Below are 25,896 nucleotides of genomic sequence, written 5' to 3'. Positions count from 1 at the left end.
ACTTGGAATATCCACGCGAGCTTCACGACAAACACTCCGATCTACCATTCTGCCCGGTGCGTGAGAAGCCGCCAGGTTCACACCAGGAGAAACTGCTCGCAACCGTCTACGATAAGACGCGTTATGTGATACACTACCGTGCTCTACAGCAGTGTATACGTAACGGTATCGTCATAAAACGCATTTATCGAGGTTTAAAGTTCCAGCAGTCCACCTGGCTGAAGTCGTATATCGAATTAAATACACGCTTGCGGACAGCCTCAAAAAACGATTTCGAGAAGAATCTCTTCAAGCTAATGAACAACGCAGTATTTGGTAAGACTATGGAAAATGTTAGGAATAGAGTTGACGTGAGGCTCGTAACCAAGTGGGAGGGAAGATACGGGGCGGAAGCGTTGATTTCCAAACCGAATTTTCACAGTCGTGCGATATTTAAAGAGAATTTGGTCGCTATTCAATTGTCGAAATTATCCGCGAAGTTTGATAAGCCGGTGTACGTAGGCATGAGCATTTTAGACATTTCAAAGACCTGTCTGTATGAATTCCATTACGATTATATGCTTCCTACATTCGGAAGTAAATGTAAAGCGATGTATACCGACACGGACAGTCTAGTGTACAGTATCGAGTGTGATGATGTTTACTCGGTCAGGAAACGTGATTTGGTCAAATTCGACACCAGCGATTACCCTGCTGATAATCGGTACGGCTTACCTCGAGTCAATAAAAAAGTGCCTGGGCTAATGAAGGACGAGAACAATGGAAAGATCATGACCGAGTTCGTTGGACAGAGAGCGAAAATGTATACCTTTAAGGTGCAGGACTGTACGAAAATTACCAAAAAGGCTAAGGGGGTCAAAGGTTCTGTTATCGATAGAAACATCCCACAAAAAACAAGCTTCGCTTGTAAAAAATGGACGGCAAGTACATAAGTCGTATCTAGCATGATTAATATATAATAATATAAAATATTTTAATTAAAAAAAATAGTGAAATCCAAATGTTAGGCAAGTATAAATTTTTACCATGGCGAAAATTGAAATTTGGAAAAAAGTAAATAGCAATACAAAAATTACTTGCCGGGCCCGTTGTGTGCAGTCGTATTAAATAGCCACATTTATAACTTACGAGAAACAACGCTTATATAGCAAGATAACGACTTACACATGGATATTACGGGCCCGGCAAGTCATTTTTGTATTGCTATTTACTTTTTTCCAAATTTCAATTTTCGCCATGGTAAAAATTTATACTTGCCTAACATTTGGATTTCACTATTTTTTTTAATTAAAATATTTTATATTATTATATATTAATCATGCTAGATACGACTTATGTACTTGCCGTCCATTTTTTACAAGCGAAGCTTGTTTTTTGTAGGATCTTATAACGTTTTGTAAGAATATAGGATTTAAAACTAAAAAATTGTTTTAACTAATTCAATCTTACAAAACATTTTCCAATGTTGTGATCGTTCCATAATGTAACGCTTCAATTCGAGATATTAATTTATTAATCTAATAAGTAAAATACAAAATACTACAATGATGAGTTCTTATCATAATTACACTTTTAGATGCATTTAACATAGGATTCAATGACTGTTTGAATTATATTTTCAACATCCTATAACCAAAATCACCTTAAAGCCTCTCGCTTTCAAAAATTTATTTCTAAATTTACCTTTAAATCCACCTTTTTCTTAGTTGTTGCTCTCACTATCACCTTTGCATTATGGCTCTTTCCCTGATAAACTAGTGACATTTATATATTCTTTTCATTAATATAAACTGTAAAATATGTACCAGTTAATGTAATGGAAGCCTATGATTTTTAGGTATACTGCTTTCAGTTTCCTGAAGTTACACATCGTATGCTCTATTACATGTGAAATATTGAAATCCTGAATTACTTTTATATTTACACATCTACATGATTTTATTATAATTTTCATCAACTATGTGATTTCTAATTCCAAAGTTGTATGCCCAAAATCACCTGCAAGTTTTTCCCTCTCAAGTATTTTCTCATGAATTGACTCATTTTTCCACCTTTTTCTTAGCTGTCACTCTCAATATCAACTTTGCATTATGGCACTTTCTCCATCACATTAATGCCATTTATATTTCCCTTTCATTAATATACACTAGGAAATACACCAACTCCTGCAATGGATGCCTCTCTTCTTTAGATATATAGTTTTCAGCTTCCTAAATTTATTCACCGTATGCCCCATCATATGTTAAATATTGCAATCATGAATTCTTTTCATATTTACAGATCTACATGATTTTGTTATAATTTTCATCACGTATGTGATTTTTAATTCCAAAATTGTATACCCAAAATCATCTACAAGCCCTTCACTTTTAAGGATTAGGTTAGAAATTCATCTCTTTTTCTTAACTGTTACTCCCAATATCAACTATGAATCAGGGCTCTTTTTCAAGCAAAATAGTGCCATTTGTATTTTCTTTTCATCAATATAAACTCGAAAATACACAAATTAATGCAATGGAAGCCTCTATTTTAGATATACTGCTTTCATTTTCCCAAATTTATTCACTGTATGTTCTATCCTTATAACATTTCCTGTGCCAGAGTCCTCAGATGTTCGTTTCGCTAATTTCTATACACTTTTGAAACTGGTCGGACTTCTGGTGCTACAAAATGGAGTAGAAACCATTAATTTTTGGACTGACTTTCAATTGAGAATAAACATTGCATTTTTTCATCCATACCAATGACCAGTATACTGCCTTTGGCCTAGAATACTAGCATAGGTAACAGAGGAAAACAATTAATAGTTATTAACTCAATTTTTCAGAATTTCATCCAATGAGTCTCATCCTTAAATTATGGCTGAGCAATTGATGACGTTTTTCTGAATATTGGCTTATTCTTACTTTGCCAATCTTTCCATGCTTTCATCTTTGCCTGTTTCAAGTACCAGAATACAGGAGTGAAAAGCCCAGTTGTTGATTCAACTCCAATAGTCAGTATGTGAGCGAACCTTCTTCCTTGGATTTTTAACTCTATTGTACCAAATGTATTTATGTCAAAGCACAAGTATTACCATTTGCTATAAGACACTTCCACAGTGACTGTAAAATATTAAATGATAACACTATGAGTAAGCCTGAAATCAAATTCATCATTTAACAATCTTAATCTTCAAAGAAAATAAATATTTGAAGCAACATGAAGCATCTCAGTTACTTACCAGTATTTGATTTTGCCACATCTCCATTTTCTTTATTGCTTGTTGACCTAACTTCTGTAATATTTGGTTGTCTTCGCATCTTTTGTAAACATCTACTATCGTATAATTTGTTCAAATCCAAATACTGGTTAACTTGTATTTTACGTAAATGAAGATTCTTTGGAATGTTTCATATCTTTAAAATAAGCATTGCCATAATTTAATCTGAAATATTTGTTCGTATATATATGATATAACCTATCGGATAGTTACAATCAATATCAGATTAAAGAAAACAAAAAGCAAAACATGCATTTGATTAATGATTTCAATACCTGAAAGTTTAGCATATGATTACCTTAACAATTTCTTTCAATTAATATCCTCCTGATAATGACCGATGCACATTAATGTTGAAAGTATACTTCTCATAGGCACAGAGTTGTAAATATTAATGTTATTTAATCCAGTCAGCTCTATCCTCATCAATGAATATGAATATGTTCTGTCTTAATTTAATCTGAAAAAGAAATACCACAAAGTACCACAAAGTATACTACATCCTGTATTGTAAAATATATTGTTATACTTATCTAATTCGCGAATCCTTCAGTCACTGTTAATTGAATTATTTGTGATTGTAGAAATTAACAGATGCAATATCGCAACACGATGAATAACCTCACTGCATTAAATAAAAATAACCTCACATTACAATTTACACAGTTCAATATAGTCGCCGAATTGACAGTTCACAACAATATAGTTTGATCGTTGAGTATATTATGTTGGAAGCGTTGTGAAAATGACGTCATTTTTCTTAGCGACCAACTTCAGCCCGAGGCATACATTCTGGCTGGAGAAGAAGAAGATTATGAAGGAAAATTTTATTTTCGATATATATATAGCTAACAGAGTATGAGATCTCTGGACTGCGTGAACCGATTTTGATGTTCTTAGGCGCAAATGAAAGCTTTTTCAAAACTATTTTAAAAAAAGCTTTACTTAAATAATGGCAATGGATTATTCACGTAGAAAAATCGGTTTGAAAATTGGGACGCCTCAACTAGCTGTATAAGAGAGTAGTGCCTCGACGGCGGTATAGGCATGACTTTTTCTACTTTTATGTACTTGCCGTCGAGACACTACCGTGTCTCTTGCATAACCTTTGACGACTACAAGGATTGTTTGGATAATTTCACCGTACAGTCCCGTAACCAAAATTTAATTCGTTCGAAATTGTACAAGGTGTTTTCCACTACTCTGCGAAAAATTGCTCTCAGTCCGTATGACGATAAGCGTCACATAACACCCGGTTGCGTAGCGATTCTACCTTGGGGACATTATAGGTTAAAAGACTAGATTTTAATAGCTGTATTTATTGTATTATATTATATTACATAAATTATTATTATTATTATTACAAAACATTATTCTTATTTATCCACGAATTATGCGTTTTATCCATTCCTAACCATTTTACAAATACCTTATTTCCTTTCTTACGCAATAACTTCTCTACCAAGTATACATCAGGATTAGCTGTTTTTAAAAGTTCATATTCATAAAATCCGCCATGTATGTCTGTACCACGAGAATCTCTAAGTAGATACGTGGCAGGATTTGTCCTTTGCACTTTTGCAATTTGAAATATTTCAGTAGTCCAGTTCGGTGTGTAACCTTTAGCAAACGCATTTTTTTATTTACTGATTCGCACGAAATCACCGGCCTTGAACTTGGTCCGTCCAACGATCTTAATGTTGCTATATACAGTAGCAAGCAGATGCTTAGCATGCTCAAGTTTCACGTCAACGGGACGCATTCCTATAGTACGATGTCTTCGTGCGTTATAATCATCTACCAGCTGTTGCAGTATATTTCGCCATTTGTAACTACCATCCAGTGTAAATCGTTTCCACATTTCGGTTTTTAACGTTCGATTCCAACGTTCGACTATTGACGCTTTTAACGTGCTGTACGTGGATTAATGATTTATTCCACGTTTTTTCATGAGCAGTTAAAACTCGTTGTTGTAAAATTCTTTACCATTATCAGTTTGCAAATTTTTGGGACATCTTCCACTCTTTAAAATTTTTCCCATAGCTGTGGTCACTTCCTTACCACTTTTTGTCTTAAGCGCTACTGCCCAACCATACTTCGATAAGGTATCAATCACTGTCAGAATATAGTGATGACCAGTATCAACGTAATAACGCATATCAACAAGGTCAGCCTGCCAGAGATCATCGAAACCACGTATTATGACTTTTCGTCGTGGAAAATTTCTTCTCGCAGGGACATGTAACTCTTGCACCAATTGTTTCTTTTCTTCACTCACGATTTTCCCTGATTCTCTTTTTACAACCTTTCCCCCAGGCACATATAATTTCTGTTTCTTTTTTTCGCTCATGATTCTTTTTCTTTCGAAAGCAATCGATTATCATGAGTATAAAATGTATGATGCATCCTAAACATTCACTTTTTGGATCCATCATTAATCTTGCTGTTTGTTTGTAAAAGTTTTGACTCAATCTCCTGTATTTTTTTATTTATTCTTTCTTCAATTTTCTCCTCCAATTTAGCTAAACTGTGTTGCAAGAACTTTATATTCACAGCACATGTATTATTATCAGAATCAATAGTCAAATTTACTATTTTTTTATTATTCAAATCCAGTGCTCTTTTAGTCACATTTAATGTACCAATATTAAATTCTTTCCTTACGTTAAAACCACTACCAAATTTGTTAATTGACATATTGACGTATGGTACGCAACTGAAGAAAATGTTTATAAACTGTACCCTTTTATAGAATAAGATCCTCTTCACGCAACTCTTCTATTATTGACTGTATTTCATTATGGTGGTTTGTATGACTTGCGGTGGTTGATGCAATTAAAAGTCGCAATCGATCAACTAATTCATTAGGATCGTTCCAATGTATATAGTTTACAGGCTCATCAGTAACACGCATAAATCCACTACCAGCTATCACTCGTTGTGATGGTACTTTATTGTAAATTAGTGGTTGAATAATTTTCTTATATTTTGGACCCTTATTCCCTTGAACCTGTTGGTAACTATCATTTCCTCTTTTATATGATTTAGTTTGTTAAAGGATTTACTTATATATGATCTTGTCATCAATGCTGTAGAGCTTTCTATCAGGCTCTTTCATGAAGATTAATTCAAAAAGACCTCTCGTACCAATATAGCGCTTTTTATCAATTAAAATATCACCTTCATGACTAATATCAAATGTACATCTTCCCATCACATATTGGTTCCTTTCATCTAATGTAACTCCGAAACCATGATCGATTTGATCTTTACTACCGAAAAGGAACAACTGCATATAATAACGTGCAATAGGTGGAAATGATCTCCAATCTATGGAATGATTTATTTGTTTTTTGAGCAATCCTAAGGTTTCCTGTCTTGATGTTGAATGTGATGATGCAGACTCTTGTCCAGGCTCTGAATGTAATGATGCAGATTCTTGTCCAGGCTCTAAATGTAATGATGTAGATTCTGGCATTGATTTCATTGGTAATATTGATTTATCAAAAGTAGATTTTTCATCATTATCATCATAGATAATCAATGATTTATTTGTAAGAGTACCGTCATTGTTATGTAATTTCTTTTTTTTCTTGATAATATACTTATTAGGGGTTGAAGTATGATAACGTTTCCGCTTCTTATCATGATTTACATCAATGTTTAACTCATAAGATTCTTCATTGCTATTATCTGTTTGCATAACTAGTTTTTTCAGTGGATCAACTATTGGTTTAAAAGTTTCATTCAATCTACTTTCCACCATTGATCTTTCCGATTTCCGTGCGCGATGTTTTTCACGAATCACCTCACTCGTTTCAGCAATCTTCTTAAGTAGTGAGTTTTCATCCATTTTTTATTGAAAACTTTTAATTGTTTAAGCAGTCAATGTGCTAGTTCAATCGATCTCTAAAGCTGTTCAATCAACTAGTTTAGCAGTTTGACCGACAGGTTCAGCGGTTCAACCGACCTGTTTAGCGGTTCAATCGAGCTGTTCAGCGGTTCGATTGACCGGTTTAGCGGTTCGACCGACCGGTTCAACGGTTCACCTGCCGGTTTAGCTGTTCGACCGACCTGTTTAGCGGTTCAATCGAGCTGTTCAGCGGTTCGACCGACCGGTTTAGCGGTTAACCGACCTCTTTAACGATTAGACCGACCGGTTTACCGATCCAAGGGGCCCCTTTTATCTGTATAATTGGTTTGCTTAATAATGTAACCGGTCTGTTTTGTGTAATTAAAAGCTTTACACTGTTCAATGCACTACGTTAAACTAACACTTTCCAGCACTGATATGATGCTTTATGCTACTCGATGGTTACATACTCATTGAATCCCTTCCGATATCGACCATTTTGCATACCACTGTCCTTATCAATTACTAAAAATCCATAATCTTCCTGCCAACACTTTGAACACAATTCGCAATATTTTTCAAATGTCATATCAGTGTTTACATGATCTTTGTATACATGCTTCAAGTTAGTCCCATCCTGTTTAAAAATGATTATCATATTTGCATTGTCATGAATCAGATGTTTTGGGATCTTGGCATAGGTCTGACAAAGATAGAAGCAATCGATGCTCGAGTGCCGACCCATTGCAAAGTTTTCTCTTATATTGTCCTGCTTATCGCTTGCCACATCATCAAATATAAAGATAGAATTTGGTAATGCATCTGTCACATTTATAACCTCACTATTATTTGAAAATTGATGATAACCAATTTCCTCCATATCTGTCAATAGCTGTTCCAAGTAATGGTGCTTCGGTTGCTGGAACGATTTCGAGTAAACGTACAGGTTGTCAAATCTTACACCGTGAGGACTCTCAATAAGACTTAGCAATACGTTTGTTTTCCCACAATTTGAGGGTCCGCAAACTATACAGCGTATAGTTGACGGAAGCAAAGATCCATGACGTTTCATATCACTAACGGTGGCAGTGTGATAATCGGTATTAGAGATATTGATACTTAATGGTTGCTTTACGAAATGCATTCTCGAACGACTGTGAGGTTAAATCGTAATTGCACGAGCTATTTATAGGCATGAAATCTGAGAATTGAATCAGTTTTCATTATGCCTGCATTTGTGTTGGATGTTACAAGTTTGGAGGAGTTAAGCAGTGATCAATTGGAATACGTACCAAAAATTGTACTTTTAAAATACTTTTCACACAGTATTGACAGATATTGGAATAAATTACCCAAGCATATTCGTGCAGATCCTGAGGTTCAAAAATATCGCTATTGTTTATAACATTTTAATCTACCTAATACTACTCATGCGGATGGACTACCACCGTTGATAAAAGATTGTTATACATGTCGTGCGTTGGATGTGGATCATTTCTCAATAAAACAATAAACAAACTACCGTTTGAGCTTCATTTACCGGGATACAATTACTGTGGATCAGGAACTCGACTTCAAGAACGATTAGCACGCGGTGATCGAGGTGTGAATCAGTTGGATGAAGCCTGTCTAGAACACGATATCACATATTCGCAATACAAAGACTTGTCGCAGCGTCATCAAGCTGATAAAGTGCTCGCAAAACGTGCACGTAGACGTATCACAGCTGCTGACGCAACCTTGGGTGAGCGTGCTGCAGGAACAGCTGTCTGAACGTCTATGAACGCAAAGCGTAAACTTGGTTTAGGATTACAAACAGATATGGTGAGGAAAGCAGCAGTGAGAAAAACTGGAAATAGTGCTGTAAAAAAACGGGGCGGCTTGTTGCCTTTGCTCCCACTGCTAGGTGCGGTGGGAGCACTAGCAGGTGGAGCATCAGGTATAGCGAAAGCTGTAAACGATGCCAGAGCTGCGAAAAAACAGTTGGAAGAAATGCAGCGTCACAATCGTATGATAGAAGCAACTGCAAGAGGTGAACGGGGGCTGTATCTCGCACCGTACAAACGAAGCGGAGGAGGGGTAGCAAAAAAATCAATGTCAAAGAAACGAACAAAAAAGTAACTGTACACGGTCTACCAAGATCTGGTGCTACAAGTAATATTCAATTATCTCACGTATGTCGTGATATACCGAATTTCCGTGGAGTCTTTATGCGTACAAGTCTACCACGAAACGGTCCATGGTCTAATGAATGTGCAATCGTTAACCTTGACGATTCTAATGGTCCAGGCACTCACTGGGTTGCCTACGTTAAATGCAATAATCTTGTAAAGTATTTCGATTCTTTCGGTAATCTGAAACCACCGACTGAACTTGTTCGGTACTTCGGTCCGCTTAGTACAATTTATTACAATCATGACCAATATCAGTCGTATGATACGAGCATTTGTGGTCAGTTGTGTGTTAAATTTCTAAGAGAACAGACGAAATGTCTTTAACATTTACGCTATCAGGACACGGTCATGTGTTGGAATCAAATTTTTTCCCACCGATCAATCTGGATGACGGTCACTATGAGCTGGGGCTCGTAGATTTTCAAAGTTTCTACTCGATCGCCAATGTAGATGGACGAATAATAATTTTTACTTTGGTAAAAATAAACTAATAACCATACCTACAGGCTGTTATGAGTTGAGTGCGATAAATGAATACTTGCGTATGCGGTTGGAGTTACCGTATGATGATAACGTTATTATTCTGCATGCCAATAATAACACACTGAAAAGTGAAATAATGTGTAAATATTCTATTGATTTTACAAAAATTAATAATATTGGTTCTCTGCTAGGATTTTCGTCGGACCGCGTAATCCTACCAAACACTTGGGCTGAATCGGACGAACCTGTGAATATTTTAAAAGTAAATATTCTACGTATCGAATGTAACATTACCGCTGGTGCATATACGAACGGTAGACCACAACAGGTCATCCACGAATTTTTCCCAAGCGTTCCACCAGGTTATAAAATCTCTGAAACACCGAAGAACGTCATTTACTTGCCAGTCATTGCAAGGGTAATCGATCGTCTCACATTACGTATTCTCGATCAAGACAATCGTCCTGTAAATTTTGGAAAGGAGGAAATCACCATACGATTACACATTAGAAGATGTTGATTTATAAGAATACCGACGATTATAAACCAACATTACTCGATGAACCAATCAGTCAATTAGCTGCAACAGAGCTGAATACATCAGTTCAGAGCGAAATAGGGAAAAACGTGATCGGTGGCAAAAAAGTTTTGACAAGAAAAAATATAGATTTTTTACACTCATTGGGTCTGACTGTGAAGAAAAGAAATCATGGATCCATTGAATGTTACCGCACAGCCTGCGTACGACAACCGCATCACTAAATTGGAAATACATGCTTACAATCCGTATGCGAATGCATCATTGGGAAATAGCGATGAAATTCGTATCCCAATACAACAGCAAAATTTGATTCTTTTGCCCAGTGGTAGTTACCTCTACATAGAGGGGAAGCTGATTGAAGGTACTCGTGCTGCTACTACACCTTTGACGGATAAAGTTATGCTCGACGCTAATTCCATGGCATTTCTGTTCGATGAAATTCGTTATGAATTGAACGGTATTGAGATTGATCGGTGAAAAAACGTTGGTATCACTACCAGTATGAAGAATCTCATATCTTTAAGCAGTGAAGAGAGTATGAGTCTACGTCATTCTGGCTGGTTCGTTGCCACTCAAGAGCGTGAAAATGTTGCTGACACATTCAGCTTTTGCGTTCCCCTGCATATGCTATTGGGATTCTGCGAAGATTACAAACGTGTCGTTATCAATGCACGCCATGAGCTCGTTCTGATACGAGCGGGTAATGATATAAATTCAATATTTTCTTCGAATCAGTTTACCGATTCTGGGATTGAACTGCACCGAGTGCAATGGAGAATGCCTCACGTAACTTTAAATGAATTTACCAAACTACAATTTCTACGCATTATCGAGCAGAATAAAAATCTCACCATGGCTTTTCGTTCCTGGGAGCTCTACGAATATCCCCTTTTACCTCAAACACAGCGACATACATGGGCTGTGAAAGCGGCTACACAATTGGAGAAGCCTCGATACGTGATACTGGCGTTTAGAAAAAATAAGAAGAACGATCAATACTCGAATGTACTTAAATTTAGCGATTGCGATGTACGTGATGTTAAAGTCTATTTAAATTCTGAGTTTTATCCGTACGATCGTCTCGACACTGATTTCACGAAATCTCGCTACTCCGTACTCTATGATATGTATGTAAAGTTTTTCCACTCATATTATGCTGGAGAAAAACTGTCGAAACCAATGCTCGATTACCTAAACTTCTTGCAATACGGTCCGCTCTTTGTAATTGATTGTTCACATCAGAACGAGTCGGTTAAAACAGGCACGGTCGACGTTAAGATTGAAATCGAGTGTTGGAAAAATATTCCGAGTAATACTACAGCCTATTGTTTAATTATACATGATAAAATTGTAGACTATAATCCGCTTACGAATATTGTTAGAAATGTAAGTTAGATATGTAAGGTTAGAAAAAAATAAAGCACTTTTTAATAAATATATATAAAGCATTTATTCACTCATTTATTATACAAATCACTTATTGTTTAATCTTAAATTCTAAATTATTATATTTCCCACCTAAATATTTCATGATCAAAATATTTTTTGATGCTGCATTTATCAGCTCCGTAAACTGATCCTGCGATTCGAGTAAGGCAACCATCCGGGCAGGGAGATAAAACCAATCCTCCGTTGATAGTTTCGCTATTATTCTCATTCCATATTTAGTCTTTATTTTCATCATTTCAATTATTTCATATTCTTTATTTTCCTCGAGACCGTTTAATTTAACAAATGTCTTCTCAGGGATGAAAGCGAATGCATTAACTCCAGTTAAAAATGCCATTTTATCTAGACCCTTTATTGCAGAAGAATATTATTATTATTATTATCGAAAATTAAAACAATATTTGAATAATATATTCCTACCTTTCTTTATCAGTTGAGACTGAGGTATAAACTGATCTGAGTATTCTTACTGGTTGTGGTTGATGCACTAACTAAAGTACTGATCTGAAGATTCTTGCAGGTTGTGCGGTCGATGCACTAACTAGAGTTTGAACAGATTGAAGCTGGTTCACTATTGTTCGAATCCATTTATATAGAAAAACTGTTGATGGAGGGGGTAAATAATTTTGTGTTGAAAACGTGTGCAGATGTTTAATATGTCATTTTCACTGATTAGTAAGATGATATACTGCTGATTAATCAAATTATGACTCTATTAAAAGAATATGCATGAATCATTCAAGGACATTTTGATGATCTTCAATGTGTTAGCGATCAACATATCTGTAAAGATCTATCATCTGGATAAAATACAAATTAATATTTAAAAAAAAAAATATGATCTTGCTGAAGATCTCAATTTCACCATACGTAGACATATCGTTATACGTTAAGGTCCAGTGTGGAGTGTATAAGAGATACTAAATTTTCATCACGTGCTGATATTTAATACGTCAAAGATATCTGTATCTAAAGCAGGCTTCTCTCTTGCTGAAATTTGATGCATCAAAAGTATTTGAACATCCAAAACATACATAGTTTATACAAACCTTTCTAATATGTATCATATTTAAGAATTAAACGACATAGGCTTATTAATAAAATCATTCTTCTATTAAAAGCATGCGTATGATTGTATATCTGAAGCATCAAAAGTATTTGTACATCCGAAACATACATCGTTCATACAAATCTTTCTAATATATATCATATTTAAGAATTAAACGACAAAGGCTTATTAATAAAATTATTCTTCTTCTCTTATTAAAAGCATGTGTATGTGTTATACCTTAAACGTTTCTGCCTTGAAACTCTATTCCGTTGATTCTCACGATGATTTTGGTATCATCGTTTAGCAAGATGATGATGATATGTGTTTGCTTATCTAAAGTAGGGTGTAATTCCATCAAAAGAAATAAAATATGAATGTTAAGTACACACACTTCCAACGTTTCTGTTGAAAGGGTGTCTTTTATTAAGGTAGTTGGTGGTGGAAATGTTTTAAATACTTGAGTAGCTCTAAACAGTTCATTAGATTTTTGTTTCATCCTCTGCTTTAACAGTTTAAAGTAAAGGAGACATTTTGAAGAAAAAATATTTCAATGGTTAATATTAAAGTTATATACAATTGTAGTGACAATATATTAAATGAAATTAAAAGAGATATGAACTTATTATTTGAATTACTATTTCAAATTAATACAAATATGCAACGTTGTGAGGAAATTATAAGTGATGATTGTAGCGAGGAATACAGGGTGTAACGAAACGACCGCCTTTTCTCGTAACTGGAGGTTCGGGGTGACAAACTGAGTGTACGTGTAAAATTTCGTTCGAATCGTTCAAGAGGTTTAAAAGTTATTTCTATTTAAAAATCACCCTTATTCAGTCCTTTTCGAACGACTTTAACTGCATAATGGAAAGTGGAGAAAGTGAAAAACAATTGATGAGCACCCAGCTAGAATGTAAAAATTATCGATCGCGTGCGTTAATACTTTTGCTATTTATTTCTATAATCTGGCTATTAGATTAATTTTAAAAATAACAAAATCCTTTACATTACAATTTCAATTCAATTCAGTACAAGCATCATTGACTGATTTGATGGAAAGAGCGAGTTGACGCAATGTAAAGGAAAGTATCAAAAGCTAAGATATCGCGCGAGCGCAATGATAACTTAATAGACAATGCATGAGGGCATTCTCTTTCTACTAACGAAGCTAAAGGGAATGATTCAAAATCAATACATTGATGAAGGAGAAAACTAAACTCACCCATTAAATGTTCTGCAAGTTCCTTTAAATCGAAGTTTTTGAAAAAGCTTCAAACTGGCTCCTCGATGATTTCCAGAAAGCACACTATCACTGATTTTGCATTTAAACACTTGTGAATTTAAACAAATTAGGTATTAACCTACGTTTCTTCAAAACACTGGTGAATTTGACACTTTTGAACTGTTTGAAGTAGGGTGATTAAGAGTGGTCGAAACGAATTATTGATTATTCTATCTCTCTGTGTCTCTCTTTTCAGCCTACTTCAAACAGTTCAAAAAGTGTCAAATTAACCGGTGTTTTGAAGAAACGTAGGTTAACACCTAATTTGCTTAAATTCGCGAGTTCTTAAATGCAAAATCAATGATAGTGTACATTCTGGAAATCATTGAGAAGCCAGTTTGAAGCTTTTTCAAAAACTTCGGTGTAAAGGAACTTGGAGAACGTTAAATGGGTAAGTTTAATTTTTTCTGTCATCAATGAATTGATTTTAAATCATTCTTTTTACCTTCGTTTGTAGAAAGAAAATGCCTTGATGTGTTTCCTATTAAATTATCAGTGCAGTCGCGTGACATCTTAGCTTTTGATACTTTCCTTTTCATTCTATCTTCTCCCTCTTTCCATCAATTCAGTCAATGATACTTGTATTGAATTGATTTGGAATTGTAATGAAAAGGATTTTGCTATTTTTAAAATTAATCTAATAGCCAAATTAATTAAATAAATAGCAAATGTATTATCGCGCGAGATCGATAATTTTTACATTCTAGTGGGGTGTTCGTCAATTGTTTTTTCACTTTCTCCACTTTATTATGCACAGTTAAAGTCGTTCGAAAAGGACAGAAAAAGGGTGAGTTTTAAATGGAAATAACTTTTAAACCCCTTGAACGATTCGAACAAAATTTTACACGTGCATTTGGATGGTCACCCCGAACCTCCAGTTACGAGAAAAGGCGGTCGTTTCGTTACACCCTGTATATTGATGTTATTGAAATAATCGATGGTGAGAACGAGACAATGATTGAAGATGAAGTAACTGAAGTATTGACCGCAGATGATTCTGATGATGTTAATACTGTAATTCAAATAATTGACAGTGATAATAGTGATGATATTGAGGACAATTTTTCGATTTTTGAAAATAATAAAGTTACTGGAATAATCAACAGAGAGAATGACATGATAATTGAAGATGAAGTAAACGAAGTATTCAATGTAGATGATTCTAATGATGCTAATACTGTAATTGAAATAATTGACAGTGATGATAGTGATGATTGTAGCGAGGAATATATTGATGTTATTGAAATGATCAACGGTGAGAACGAGACAATGGTTGAAGATAAAGTAACTGAAGTATTGACCGCAGATGATTCTGATGATGCTAATACTGTAATTCAAATAATTAACAGTGATAATAGTGATGATATTGAGGACAATTTTTCGATTTTTGAAAATAATAAAGTTACTGGAATAATTGACAGCGAGAATGCTATGATAATTGAAGATGAAGTAAACGAATAGGTATATATTTATAGCATTCTAGCCTTTACGTAGTAATATTGAATGCATATGATGATTGTATGTACTTTTCAGTTAACACTGACATCTGTCAAGAACTATTTAAAAAGGTCTTATAGCAGGAATTACTATCTCATAGTTACGAAGTTTCGAATTATAAATATCATTTTAAAATAGAGTAGTCTTTTTAAAAAAAAGCATGTTATATGTGTGAACCAGCAGTTTATTACCGTGGCTTCAAGCACTGAAAGGAGAAGATTGAGTCAAGAAAAATGAGATGTAATTGTTGAACTATTATCTTCTGAAAATATATAACTTAAAAAAATGTAACATTGTACATTTATGTTATCAACATTTTAATCAATGTATATTTCAATAATACCATTTTATAATTAACTGTTATTACAATAAAAATATATATAATAAGGTTTATTTTTGTTTTGTTGATTTATAAATTTAAATAGAAGATAGAGAACTTTGGAAGAGCAGAATATGAGTGTGCTTATTGATATTTAATTGAAGACATCGTGATTTGTCTCTGCTCCTAGTGCCTAGCAGTAGTTAACCCAAGCATAGATTGTTCAATGAATAAATCAAATATTTGCACATGCTATTATATATTAGTTTAAAAATTGCTGAGCTATGGAAAAAAGCAACACACTCAGCTACATTTAGTGTAAAGGGGGCTCAGCCGGGTCAGTAATATGCTGCAAAGATTCAAGGTTACGCGAGCAAAAAAAAACGCAGGGAGAATCTGTTTTACCATCTAGGAAACTGCTTTTACTAACTGAGACCTGACGTCAGAGGAGTGGGAGTGTGACGTCAAAATGCTGCAAGTATCCTCCCGCAACCCTCTCGCCACCACTTGCTGATCCTTGCGCACCCCCGCAACCCTCTCGCCTATACTTGCTGCGAGCTCACGTGGAGCCTCCGATTTCCCCCATCACCACCGCTTAGCACTTCTTGGCTCCCCCCCACTACCTCGCAACCAGGCTCATCCGAGTGGACAGGAATGGGGGGGGGGGGGGGGTAGAATCGGCATAGTATGTCTACTTAATCCTTTTTTTATTTCAGAGTGATCTTCGTTCGTAGATTTTTAATAAGTGACACAGTTTTTTAGCTATTTGCGGTAGAAGTCGGGAATGCGCGGCAAATCCGGTCACCGTTGACTCGCTTTGGTCGTTGCGCACTCATAACTTCTGACGTGAATAGCCAAACAATTATTACACTTATTAAAAATCCAAGAACGAAGATCACTCTGAAATGAATGCAGGATTGTATTGGTACCATTTTTATCATAATCAGATACGAATTACAGTCGTTCTGTTTGGCAAGAGATAGCATGATTTTCACCATTGGCCGTAGTGTTCGATGTTGCCTTGCATTGGACTCTTTTACGATTTATCAAAATTTTTCCATACCTTCCATCGACAAGTGGCTTGTCTCATTGGATAAAGCATGAAATTGCAGTGGATTGATAATTTTTGCATAATTTACTAACCCATCCTCCATCTGATAAATAGAGAAGAAGTCGAAAGCGCACCGCAAGCGTGTCACGTTGCTGTAAATAAGAGTAGCTCAGACACGCTGACGCTAGTGTTTGGCTCACGGACACACATACACTTGTGTGATTCTGCCGTGCTCCCAACATTACTATGCGTATATTGCGGCTTTATTCTTGATTTTCTGGTCCCCTAAATGATCAAAAATTTTGAAAAAAATATGGCGTCAACTCACTATCCTACAGTTCAGAATGATCCCAGCCGCTTGTCAATTGAACCTGTGGATGAATTTTGGTAAATCATAATACAGTGAAATATATAGAAGTTTCGAACTGTTTGCCGACGGTAAAAATCATGCTATTTCTTGCCAAACAGAACGACTGCAATTCTTATCCGATTGTGATAAAAATTGTACGAATGTAATCCTTGGTTTATTCCAGAGTGATCTTCGTTCTTGGATTTTCAATAATTGTCATAGTTTTTTCGCTATTTACGTTAGAAGTCACGAGTGCGCAACAATTCCGGTGACCGTTCGACTTGTTTTGTTCGTTGCGCACTCGTGACTTCTAACGTAAATAGCGAAAAAATTATTACACTTATTGAAAATCCTTGAACGATGATCACTCTCAAATGAATGGAGGATTATATTCGTACCATTTTTATCAAAATCGGATGATAATTACCATCGTATTTTATAGCATAAATTTGCGTGATTTTTACCGTCAACCGTGCATTTCAATGATTTTTCATTATTAGAACTAATCCATAGTTTTGATAAAAATGCTAATTTTTATTGTGGCCAAGAAAACCAAATAAAAATTGCAGAATTATCATAGAAAATTATCTACTCTCCCCTTCTTTTCCCCTCAATCCTTTCAGCGCAGGCAATACATTGCCGGCCGCGGAGTGGGGAGATAGGAGGAGAGTGAAAGGTGGGTTCGCTTCCCCTTAGATGCTGGAGTGGGGAGCCAAGCTAAGTTACGATGTTCTCTCTGCTTTGCCGGCTTTGCGTAAAATTTAACAAATTCTTCAAATCTTGCGCCAAACGAAACGGCCTCATTTCTTGACCGATTTTCATGTTTATGAACTTTTTGAACTCGCAAGAAGATTATCTAGTGATCTTCGTTGGCCGATTTTTAAAAAAATGAAAAACTAAAAAATTGAAAAAAAAAAGTGGAATTTGAAAAATCGGCCGACGAAGATCACTAGATAATTTTCTTACGTTTTCAAAAAGTCCACAAACGTGAAAATCGATTAAGAAATGAGGGCGTTTCGTTTGGCGCAAATTTCGCTCTGTAATGTCGATATACGGATTCCCCTTAATTATTTTAAAAATTCTGTCGTATTTACTTTAGGGGCATTCTGAAATATTGTTGTTAATTCAAATTATTCGAATTCTGATATGCAAAAAAATTTAATCTTTGAATGTTTATTGCAATAGACGGTTGATAGGTATTTCATTGCTTAAAATCTTCAAAAGGCTTTAAAGAGGACCGTACTCATATCAGCCTTTCCATCATATAGCAAAACATTGGCTGAACGTATATCCGGATATATCGTATATATATATATATACCCTTAGGTATATATGGGGACTGATACTGATGTAGAATGGTATTTAAAGGAACATCTGGTACTAATGAGGACTGTACCCACAAAATAATGTAGTAAAAGGGTACATTTGGGAACATCCTCACAAATTAAGATGTTTTTTGAAAGATATGTATGAGTACATCCCGATATGTACCTAAACGCACTTTTTATATAAAATTATATATGCATATGTATGGTTAACGTATAAACCGTATATATTATATACGGTATATATAAATATACACATGTATAAATTGGCATTTATAGGAACCCAGAAAACATCAGTAGTTGAAGAGATTATGAGTTGAAATATAATGCTATTTTAGATTTGTTCGTAATTAGGAGAATGTTTGTAGTGATTAAAATCTCGTAATACGTGGAGTTTTCTTTAGTAGCTACCTGAAGACTGCAGAGTTCAACAAAATATTTACAAAAGGATATATGTTTGAAGCCAGTCTTCCATAATGTACTACACTAGAGACAGTGCAGAGTATATTAATTAATTGGCTAATGTAATCCTTCTTAAGAACACTTTTATTTCAATAATGTATGAATCAGATGTTTCTTTTGCTATAATCATCGATTTTATTGAAGCAATAATGGTTTTGAGTATTTATTTGTTTGATCGTGGACACACCTTTTAGAATTTAAAGGTAAATATACTTAACGGTACTCAAAATTGCTTAATAGTTTAACCAATTCTAAAACAAGAAATGCATTTTAAATATTCTTTACCTCAAAGCTCAAGTAACAATGACGTCAAAGTATCTTATTTCGTTTTGAAAATTTAAAGCAATTAATGAAAATAAGGAATTCAATTTTAAAAAAACATTATTTAATGTTTTTTATTTTACTTTGCTTTATTCAAAGCTTCTTAAACTAAACGAATACAAACAAAAATTTCAATATTTTTCAAATTTGCAGGATTTACGCTAAGTAAACCAATCTATTTATGACTCTATATAATATTAAATAATACATATGTTTTCTTAAATATTTGGATTAAATGGAAGAAACGACACAAAAGATTCTTCATTGCATTTACACTTGAAATAATATAATACGCATATCGTATACTTTAGAGTTTGTCAATCAAGTGGAAGCTGCAATACTGTTTCTTATACTTTTCGTTTTTTTTATACTTGCTTGAGAAAAGAAGCAGGAATGCAGACGGAAGGTGCAAGAAAATGACATCTTAATTTGCACTTAATTGGCAAACTCTATTATAATATATGAAATGTGTATTATATCGTATTGAATGTAAAATAAGTGTAACTTAATTGAAACAGCTTAATATGATTATGTTGTTTAATGTCTTAATTTCTTTTCTTATTTTGATTATTAATGTACGCTTTTACTTGCGCTCCTGTTCGCTTATTATTAAAAATAGATTTGCATTTTTCGATAAGCTTATTACAATCAGCGGCAGATGGTAGCGTATTATTTCCTAAATGGTGTCGAAATACATCTTGTACAACGTTATTTTCCTTTTCCGACCAGCGTATACGTGGAATAACTAAAAGAAACGTTTATTTGAGCCATAATAATTATCAGATCTAGGTGAAAATTTTACATTTAATTACTTACAGGATTTGGATATATGTTTTTTATTTACGGATCTATTTTTTTCATTATCTTCACTGTCTTCATCGTCATAATTGAATTCACTTTCAGCTAAAAATAATTATACATCATTTTATACGTCACTGTTATAAAAATAATAAAAATATTTTGTTTTTGATAACTTACAACTAGAGCATTATTTTTTTCCTTTAGTTACATATTTTACTTTCTTATTTTTTTTTCTGTTTCCGACATCAATATTTTTTCTTTTCCTGCAGCTTCCTCCTTTTTTGCTACCTGAGCCATCCATAGGTGTTTTATTCTCAGAATTATTAACTGTTTCTTCTAGTAGACTTGAGGGATCATCAATTTCTTCTTCTGCTAACTTGCTTTCAATTTCATTATAAATATCAGAATAATTTAGTTCTAAATTTTGTTTTCTTTTTTTTAAACTTGGTGTAGCTGTTTCGAGGATTTGTGACATCTGGCATATTTCTCTTGAAATTAAAGGCTGTCTGTAGTACTTTTTGTGGATCTCATTAGCGTGGCCTAAGTAATTAGCTAGATCTGAAATTTCTTGCTCTCCTAATTTTAGATGAGCACCCATAGTCGCAATCTGCTTTCTTAATGTAGTACCCCGCAGGGTTTGTGGCGAGCAAGCACCACATTTTTCAGAAAATTTGCGCAACACATCACAGGCTATTATATGCTTGTGTTGCCTATTTTCATCCAAACTTGGCAATGCAAATAAATATTCATTTCTTTGCGATATACCAGCTTCACTTCTATATTTCAAAATAAGATTCATACATTTCTGTATGGCTTTGTGAATAAGAACTGTTACAGTTCGTCCTAGTTTACCACGTATTGTAAATCTCATATATGAATTAGAGGCTTCTTGACATTTCTTTGTCAGAGAATTATACATTTTTAATTTCTGCTCCTTATCAAAACCCTGGCAACTTTCGAAATCACTAATTGTGGCTTTGGAGAATTCTCCTTGTCGAAGCCTGTTAAATAACTGCAATTCGATCACACAAATTTCACTTAAAAATAGCCAGTGATTGTAAGTATATTTTTGTTGCAATTTTTTGTATGTAGATGTACGATTTTCTTCCAAAAACGTATTGAGTTTAACTATATCATTCGTTGATGGCAAGTTTATTTTCTTTTGCCTATTTCTTTTATTTTGTGCTTCTAAAGCTTTTTGATTTATAATTTGAAAACCTTGTGCAATTAATTTAATAAAATCCTTAGTCATCTTTTGTTTATCTTTATCTTCTCTTTCAATGTATAGCGTTTCCAAGAATTTACCTATTTGCTTTAGTATATTCCCTAAAGCTAATATATTTGTTGGAGCTTTAAAGCTCTCTACATCTTCATCATATCCTGCGACAATGCTGGCAGCTTTTAAACAATATTTGAAATACTTAGGTCTATAAATACTTGCAAAATCAAGTATTTCATTAGACATTTCTTTTACAGCAATAAGAAATCTACCAAAAAATCGTAATTTGGATCTTATCATTGAAAAGTTTTCGTGAGAGTACTTTTCACTTAGAATATTTGCATAAAGTATCAGTAGCTCGTCATATCTTATTGCGTCTTTAATAGGACCATCCTGAATGTAAGGAAATATTTCCTTCTTTACAACTTTATTCGCTGATTCATGGAGCTTCCCATCAATCATTCTGCATAAGACATTTGTAGATCTTTCGCCTTTAAATGCATAATTTGTGCATTTGACAAAATGATGGCGAATGTTGGACCGCATATAATGCCCCTTACAATTGGCACAAGCAATATAATCATTAGTGCTTCTATTTTTATGTTTGTTCGGTAGCCGACGAACAATAAGATTGCCAGTATTTACAGTCTCCTTCGTATTATAATTATAGTCTCTCTTTTTTCGAATTTCAGCTATTAACTTAGAACGCTCTTTCGAATTTTTTCGTAATTTTAAAAATGTTTTTACATCTGCCTCTTCTGGATGTACCAGCTCTAAATGTCGAGCCATTTTGACGACTAAAATATTACAATAAAAGCAGTTATGTTTCTTTGATTTACTTTCTGGTAATGTTAATATATCATTATTTGGGGCACCATCTATGACATTATTTAAAACATTTTCCATTATTTTCTTTTTATGCTGATTAGTGTTTTCATTTGTAAAATTGGACGAAGAACTAATTAATTGAACATTACAGTAGTAGTGGTAGCTAGGGGGTTCCTGTGACACGGTGGTGAGGGGAGTGCGGGTGTGCGGGGGGAAGTGTCTTGGGTTCCTGTGACATGGTGGTGAGGGGGGGTGCGGGTGTGCGGGGGGAAGTGTCTTCTTAAGAGCTAGGGTTTATTGGGTGATGAGGAGGGTGCGGGTGTGCGGAGGAAATGGTTTGGCTATGGGGAGTGAGAGAGAGAGAGAGAGAGAGAGAGAGAGAGAGATCCCTCTCACCCTCTCTTTCTCTCTTAGAGTCTCTCACCCCTCTCCCATCAGCCTAGGGCCCGGATGGTTAATTATCCTACGGGTCCACTAGTTCTCTAAGGCTTACCCCCTCTCCCATGTCACTAGGGTCCGGATGGTTAGTTATCCTACGGGTCCACTAGTTCCCTAAGGGTTACCCCTCTCCCATCACCCTAGGGTCCGGATGGTTAGTTATCCTGACAGTTACCCAGAGAACTTTTTTTTGTATTTTAGTTGGTGGAGGAAAAAGTTTCTTTTTTCTCCACTAGGTGGCGATCACGAAAATTACTGGGGCAGCTACACCGCTAGGGGTCCTAAGCATCTTACGGACTGCCATTTTTGATTTCTTAGTCCTGCCCTCGGAGGGTCTTTTCTCCCTCCACATACTTATCCTAGACCCTCCCACTATTTTCCTACTATGGACCCGCCATTTAACTTGATTTCACATTTAACCATTTTTCTTCCCTCTCAACCTACCTCTACACCGTTGAAGGGTCTTTTTCCCTCCACATACCCATTCTATTCCCTCCTACTATTTTCCTCCTTGGGTCCTTCTTTTAATTTCACATTGTACCTTTCTTGAACCTTGGATACAGATTCCTTTTTTCTTATACAAGCTGTCGATAAATATAAAGTGAAAAAATATGCAGTATCAAATGGTTATTAATTTAGCGTATAGACATAATTCTCAAGTAATTCCTATAATTACAAGAATAATAGGTGAAATCATGTCAAATTTATTTCCTTTTTTCTTTTTTCGGTTTTTTTTGTTTTTTTTTTGTTTTTTACAGATTAAATTAAGGGAAATAGGAGTAGAGGAAAAGAAAGAGTCTTTTAAATAAAATTTATCATATAATTAAAAACGAACATGAAACTTATATAAAAACTAATACAAATGAAACTTATATAAAAGCTAATACAAATTAAACTTATATAAAAAACTAATACAAATTAAACTAATATTTAGCCCATTCAGCTAATAACAGACTCTGAAACATACAAAAAAGTTATTAATATCAAGTAAATTGCGAACTTAATTTTTATTATTTACCTTCTATTTGTTTTCGCACCCACTTTGCGAAAACATCCACCTCCTGGTAGACACAGTGGATTGGTTTTCCTGATCTGCCACTGAATTTTAATTTATGCAGTTCGCATTGGAGGTTGAAAGTTATAAAATGTTGCCTTAAATTGTCATACTTGGGGCACTTGTAATATTCTAAATTAATGCATTCAATGCCCATTAAATTTAGAATATCACGTTCTATAGTGCCCCCTTTGTATGCAACTACTGGATACATATAGTCTCGTTGCACAATTCTTATGAAGTCATATATTTCACTTTGTATATACTTTTCAAAACCCATATTTCCATATTCTATGCCATGTACATTTCTATACACATAGTTAGCACTTTTTTGATATTTAATACTTAAATCATGAAATGTGTTATTCACTTTAAACGAGGCGTAATATGTGTAATCAGTTTTTACATCTTTTATGGCTACTTCTTTATATACTATTTTCTTGTTCACCATAAATCCATCAATATCTATTATATGGGTGATACTGTTTAAACTGAACATTTTCTAACTTGAGCGAAAAAATAAAGTAGTATTCAATATTCTAAAGCTAGAACTGAACTGAAGACTACCCTACACGCTCCTCAAGATCTTTTAAATGCTGTAAGGGATGTGAAAAATTTGGTCTGTGGTGGGAGGTGACTAACCAGACACTTTTAGAAACACCATTGGTCCAAAGAGAGAATAGTTAAGGATAGTGGGAGAATTGAAATACTTGGTTTGAAGAGAAGGGGAAAACTTTAGAGAAACAAAAAAAGAATATATTTAAAATAACGGCAAAGTGTAATAAATTTAGTATTAAAAACGCTAACATGATGATCCCAACGTTCGTCGATTTTCAAGGATTCCATTTAATGGATAAGACATTTATAGTTAAAGAATTTGCAGTTTTACAAGAACTAAAAGTGCATCATATTTTATTTTCACCCCCCTTTCCACATACTTGGTTAAGTGAAGAGGAGAGAAAGAAAACAGAGTAAGTATATTTTATAAAAAACAACTAATTATTATTACAATGAATAAGGAATTTCTTTTTCAGTTCAATCTTTTTCAATCATCATGGCTTAAATTGGATGGATGGTTTTTCACCATATTATAAATATAAAGATATTATAAAAAAATATGTATATGAGGATACGGTTTTTGTAAAAGGGGTGGAAAAGTTAAATTGGTTAAAGAGTATTTGTGATTTAGAAATTAGTAATGTAGATGAATATGTGTGGGGAAATTATAATTTAGAAGATGGTTTATATAATTCACAACTTTCTATTTGCATGAATCATGAAGGTATATGCGCACTGAGAAATGTATATTATATGAAATATATGTATGAATCAAAAATCTAGAATATATGTATATTTTAAACTTGAATGCATTCTTTTTACTTCAACGCGAAACCTGATCCGTAAAGTATTTATGTTACTGAAGCGTCTCGGAGACTGATTATTTGAAGGGTTCTCCATCTAAGATTTTTCATTAGTTTCACGCTGATCATTTAAACGGAAAGAAGTACGATGTCGCTTCTAAATAGAGTTTTAAGTAGCCAGGATGAATATCGTGAGTGGGTACGTGATTGTCGCGATTACATTAAAAAATTGAGAGTTGCTAGCCGCAATGCACGTATAGGGGCAAGGCAGAAAATATTTACGGAAATTGCTCAGATACAGTGCCGATTAATCAGAGCAGCAAGAGAAAAAAGTTATTCTTCAAATCACGCTCTTAAGAATCCCGATTTAAGAACTCAGCATGATTATCGCGAGTGGGTTTGCAAGTGTCGTGATTATATTCGAGATTTGAGAAAATCCAACCGGAATGCAACTCCAGATGCTATACAGAAAAATCTTGCAGAAATAAAATGTATTCGAAAGTTACTTCTCCATGCGGCGAAAAATAAAAATTCAATTGGAGCGGGCATTAATGCGGAAAAGCTTATTTGGAAAGATCTTGATTCATCATTTAAAAGTCGAATGTGTAGTGGTATGATAGTAAACACTAATTATATCGAACCACATGAATTTCTATTGGCAGCATCAGAAATGCTGCAATCCTACATGAACAAAGTATTCAGTAAAGTAAGCGCTGTTAAGATAAATATGGTATTCAACGGACAATTTATTTGCAAGGAAATTAGTGATATCAAAC

General features: G+C 34.4%; 3 protein-coding genes across 3 annotated transcripts; 2 read left to right on the top strand and 1 right to left on the bottom strand.

The window, feature by feature from the left end:
* Positions 1 to 323: 323 nt before the first annotated feature.
* LOC136780760 (uncharacterized) lies at positions 324 to 8,888 on the top strand. The gene is made up of 2 exons (XM_066739317.1): positions 324 to 861; positions 8,680 to 8,888. Exons 1-2 carry the CDS (start codon positions 324 to 326, stop codon positions 8,886 to 8,888), a joined length of 747 nt encoding a protein of 248 aa, XP_066595414.1.
* A 6,161-nt stretch (positions 8,889 to 15,049) lies between these two features.
* Positions 15,050 to 15,556, top strand: LOC136780759 (suppressor of Mek1-like). The gene has a single exon (XM_066739316.1). It carries the CDS (start codon positions 15,050 to 15,052, stop codon positions 15,554 to 15,556), a length of 507 nt encoding a protein of 168 aa, XP_066595413.1.
* Positions 15,557 to 19,964: 4,408 nt separating this feature from the next.
* Positions 19,965 to 22,345, bottom strand: LOC136780758 (uncharacterized). The gene is made up of 4 exons (XM_066739315.1): positions 22,279 to 22,345; positions 20,509 to 22,236; positions 20,236 to 20,322; positions 19,965 to 20,164 (listed from the first exon to the last, which is right to left on the bottom strand). Exons 1-4 carry the CDS (start codon positions 22,343 to 22,345, stop codon positions 19,965 to 19,967), a joined length of 2,082 nt encoding a protein of 693 aa, XP_066595412.1.
* Positions 22,346 to 25,896: the final 3,551 nt, after the last annotated feature.

Source organism: Prorops nasuta, unplaced genomic scaffold (genome assembly GCF_024137725.1).
Source record: "Prorops nasuta isolate Cenicafe-Biocafe unplaced genomic scaffold, Cenicafe_Pnas_1.2 PNAS00020, whole genome shotgun sequence".
Taxonomy (NCBI): Eukaryota; Metazoa; Arthropoda; class Insecta; order Hymenoptera; family Bethylidae; genus Prorops; species Prorops nasuta.
This window is presented reverse-complemented; position numbering and strand designations above follow the sequence as displayed.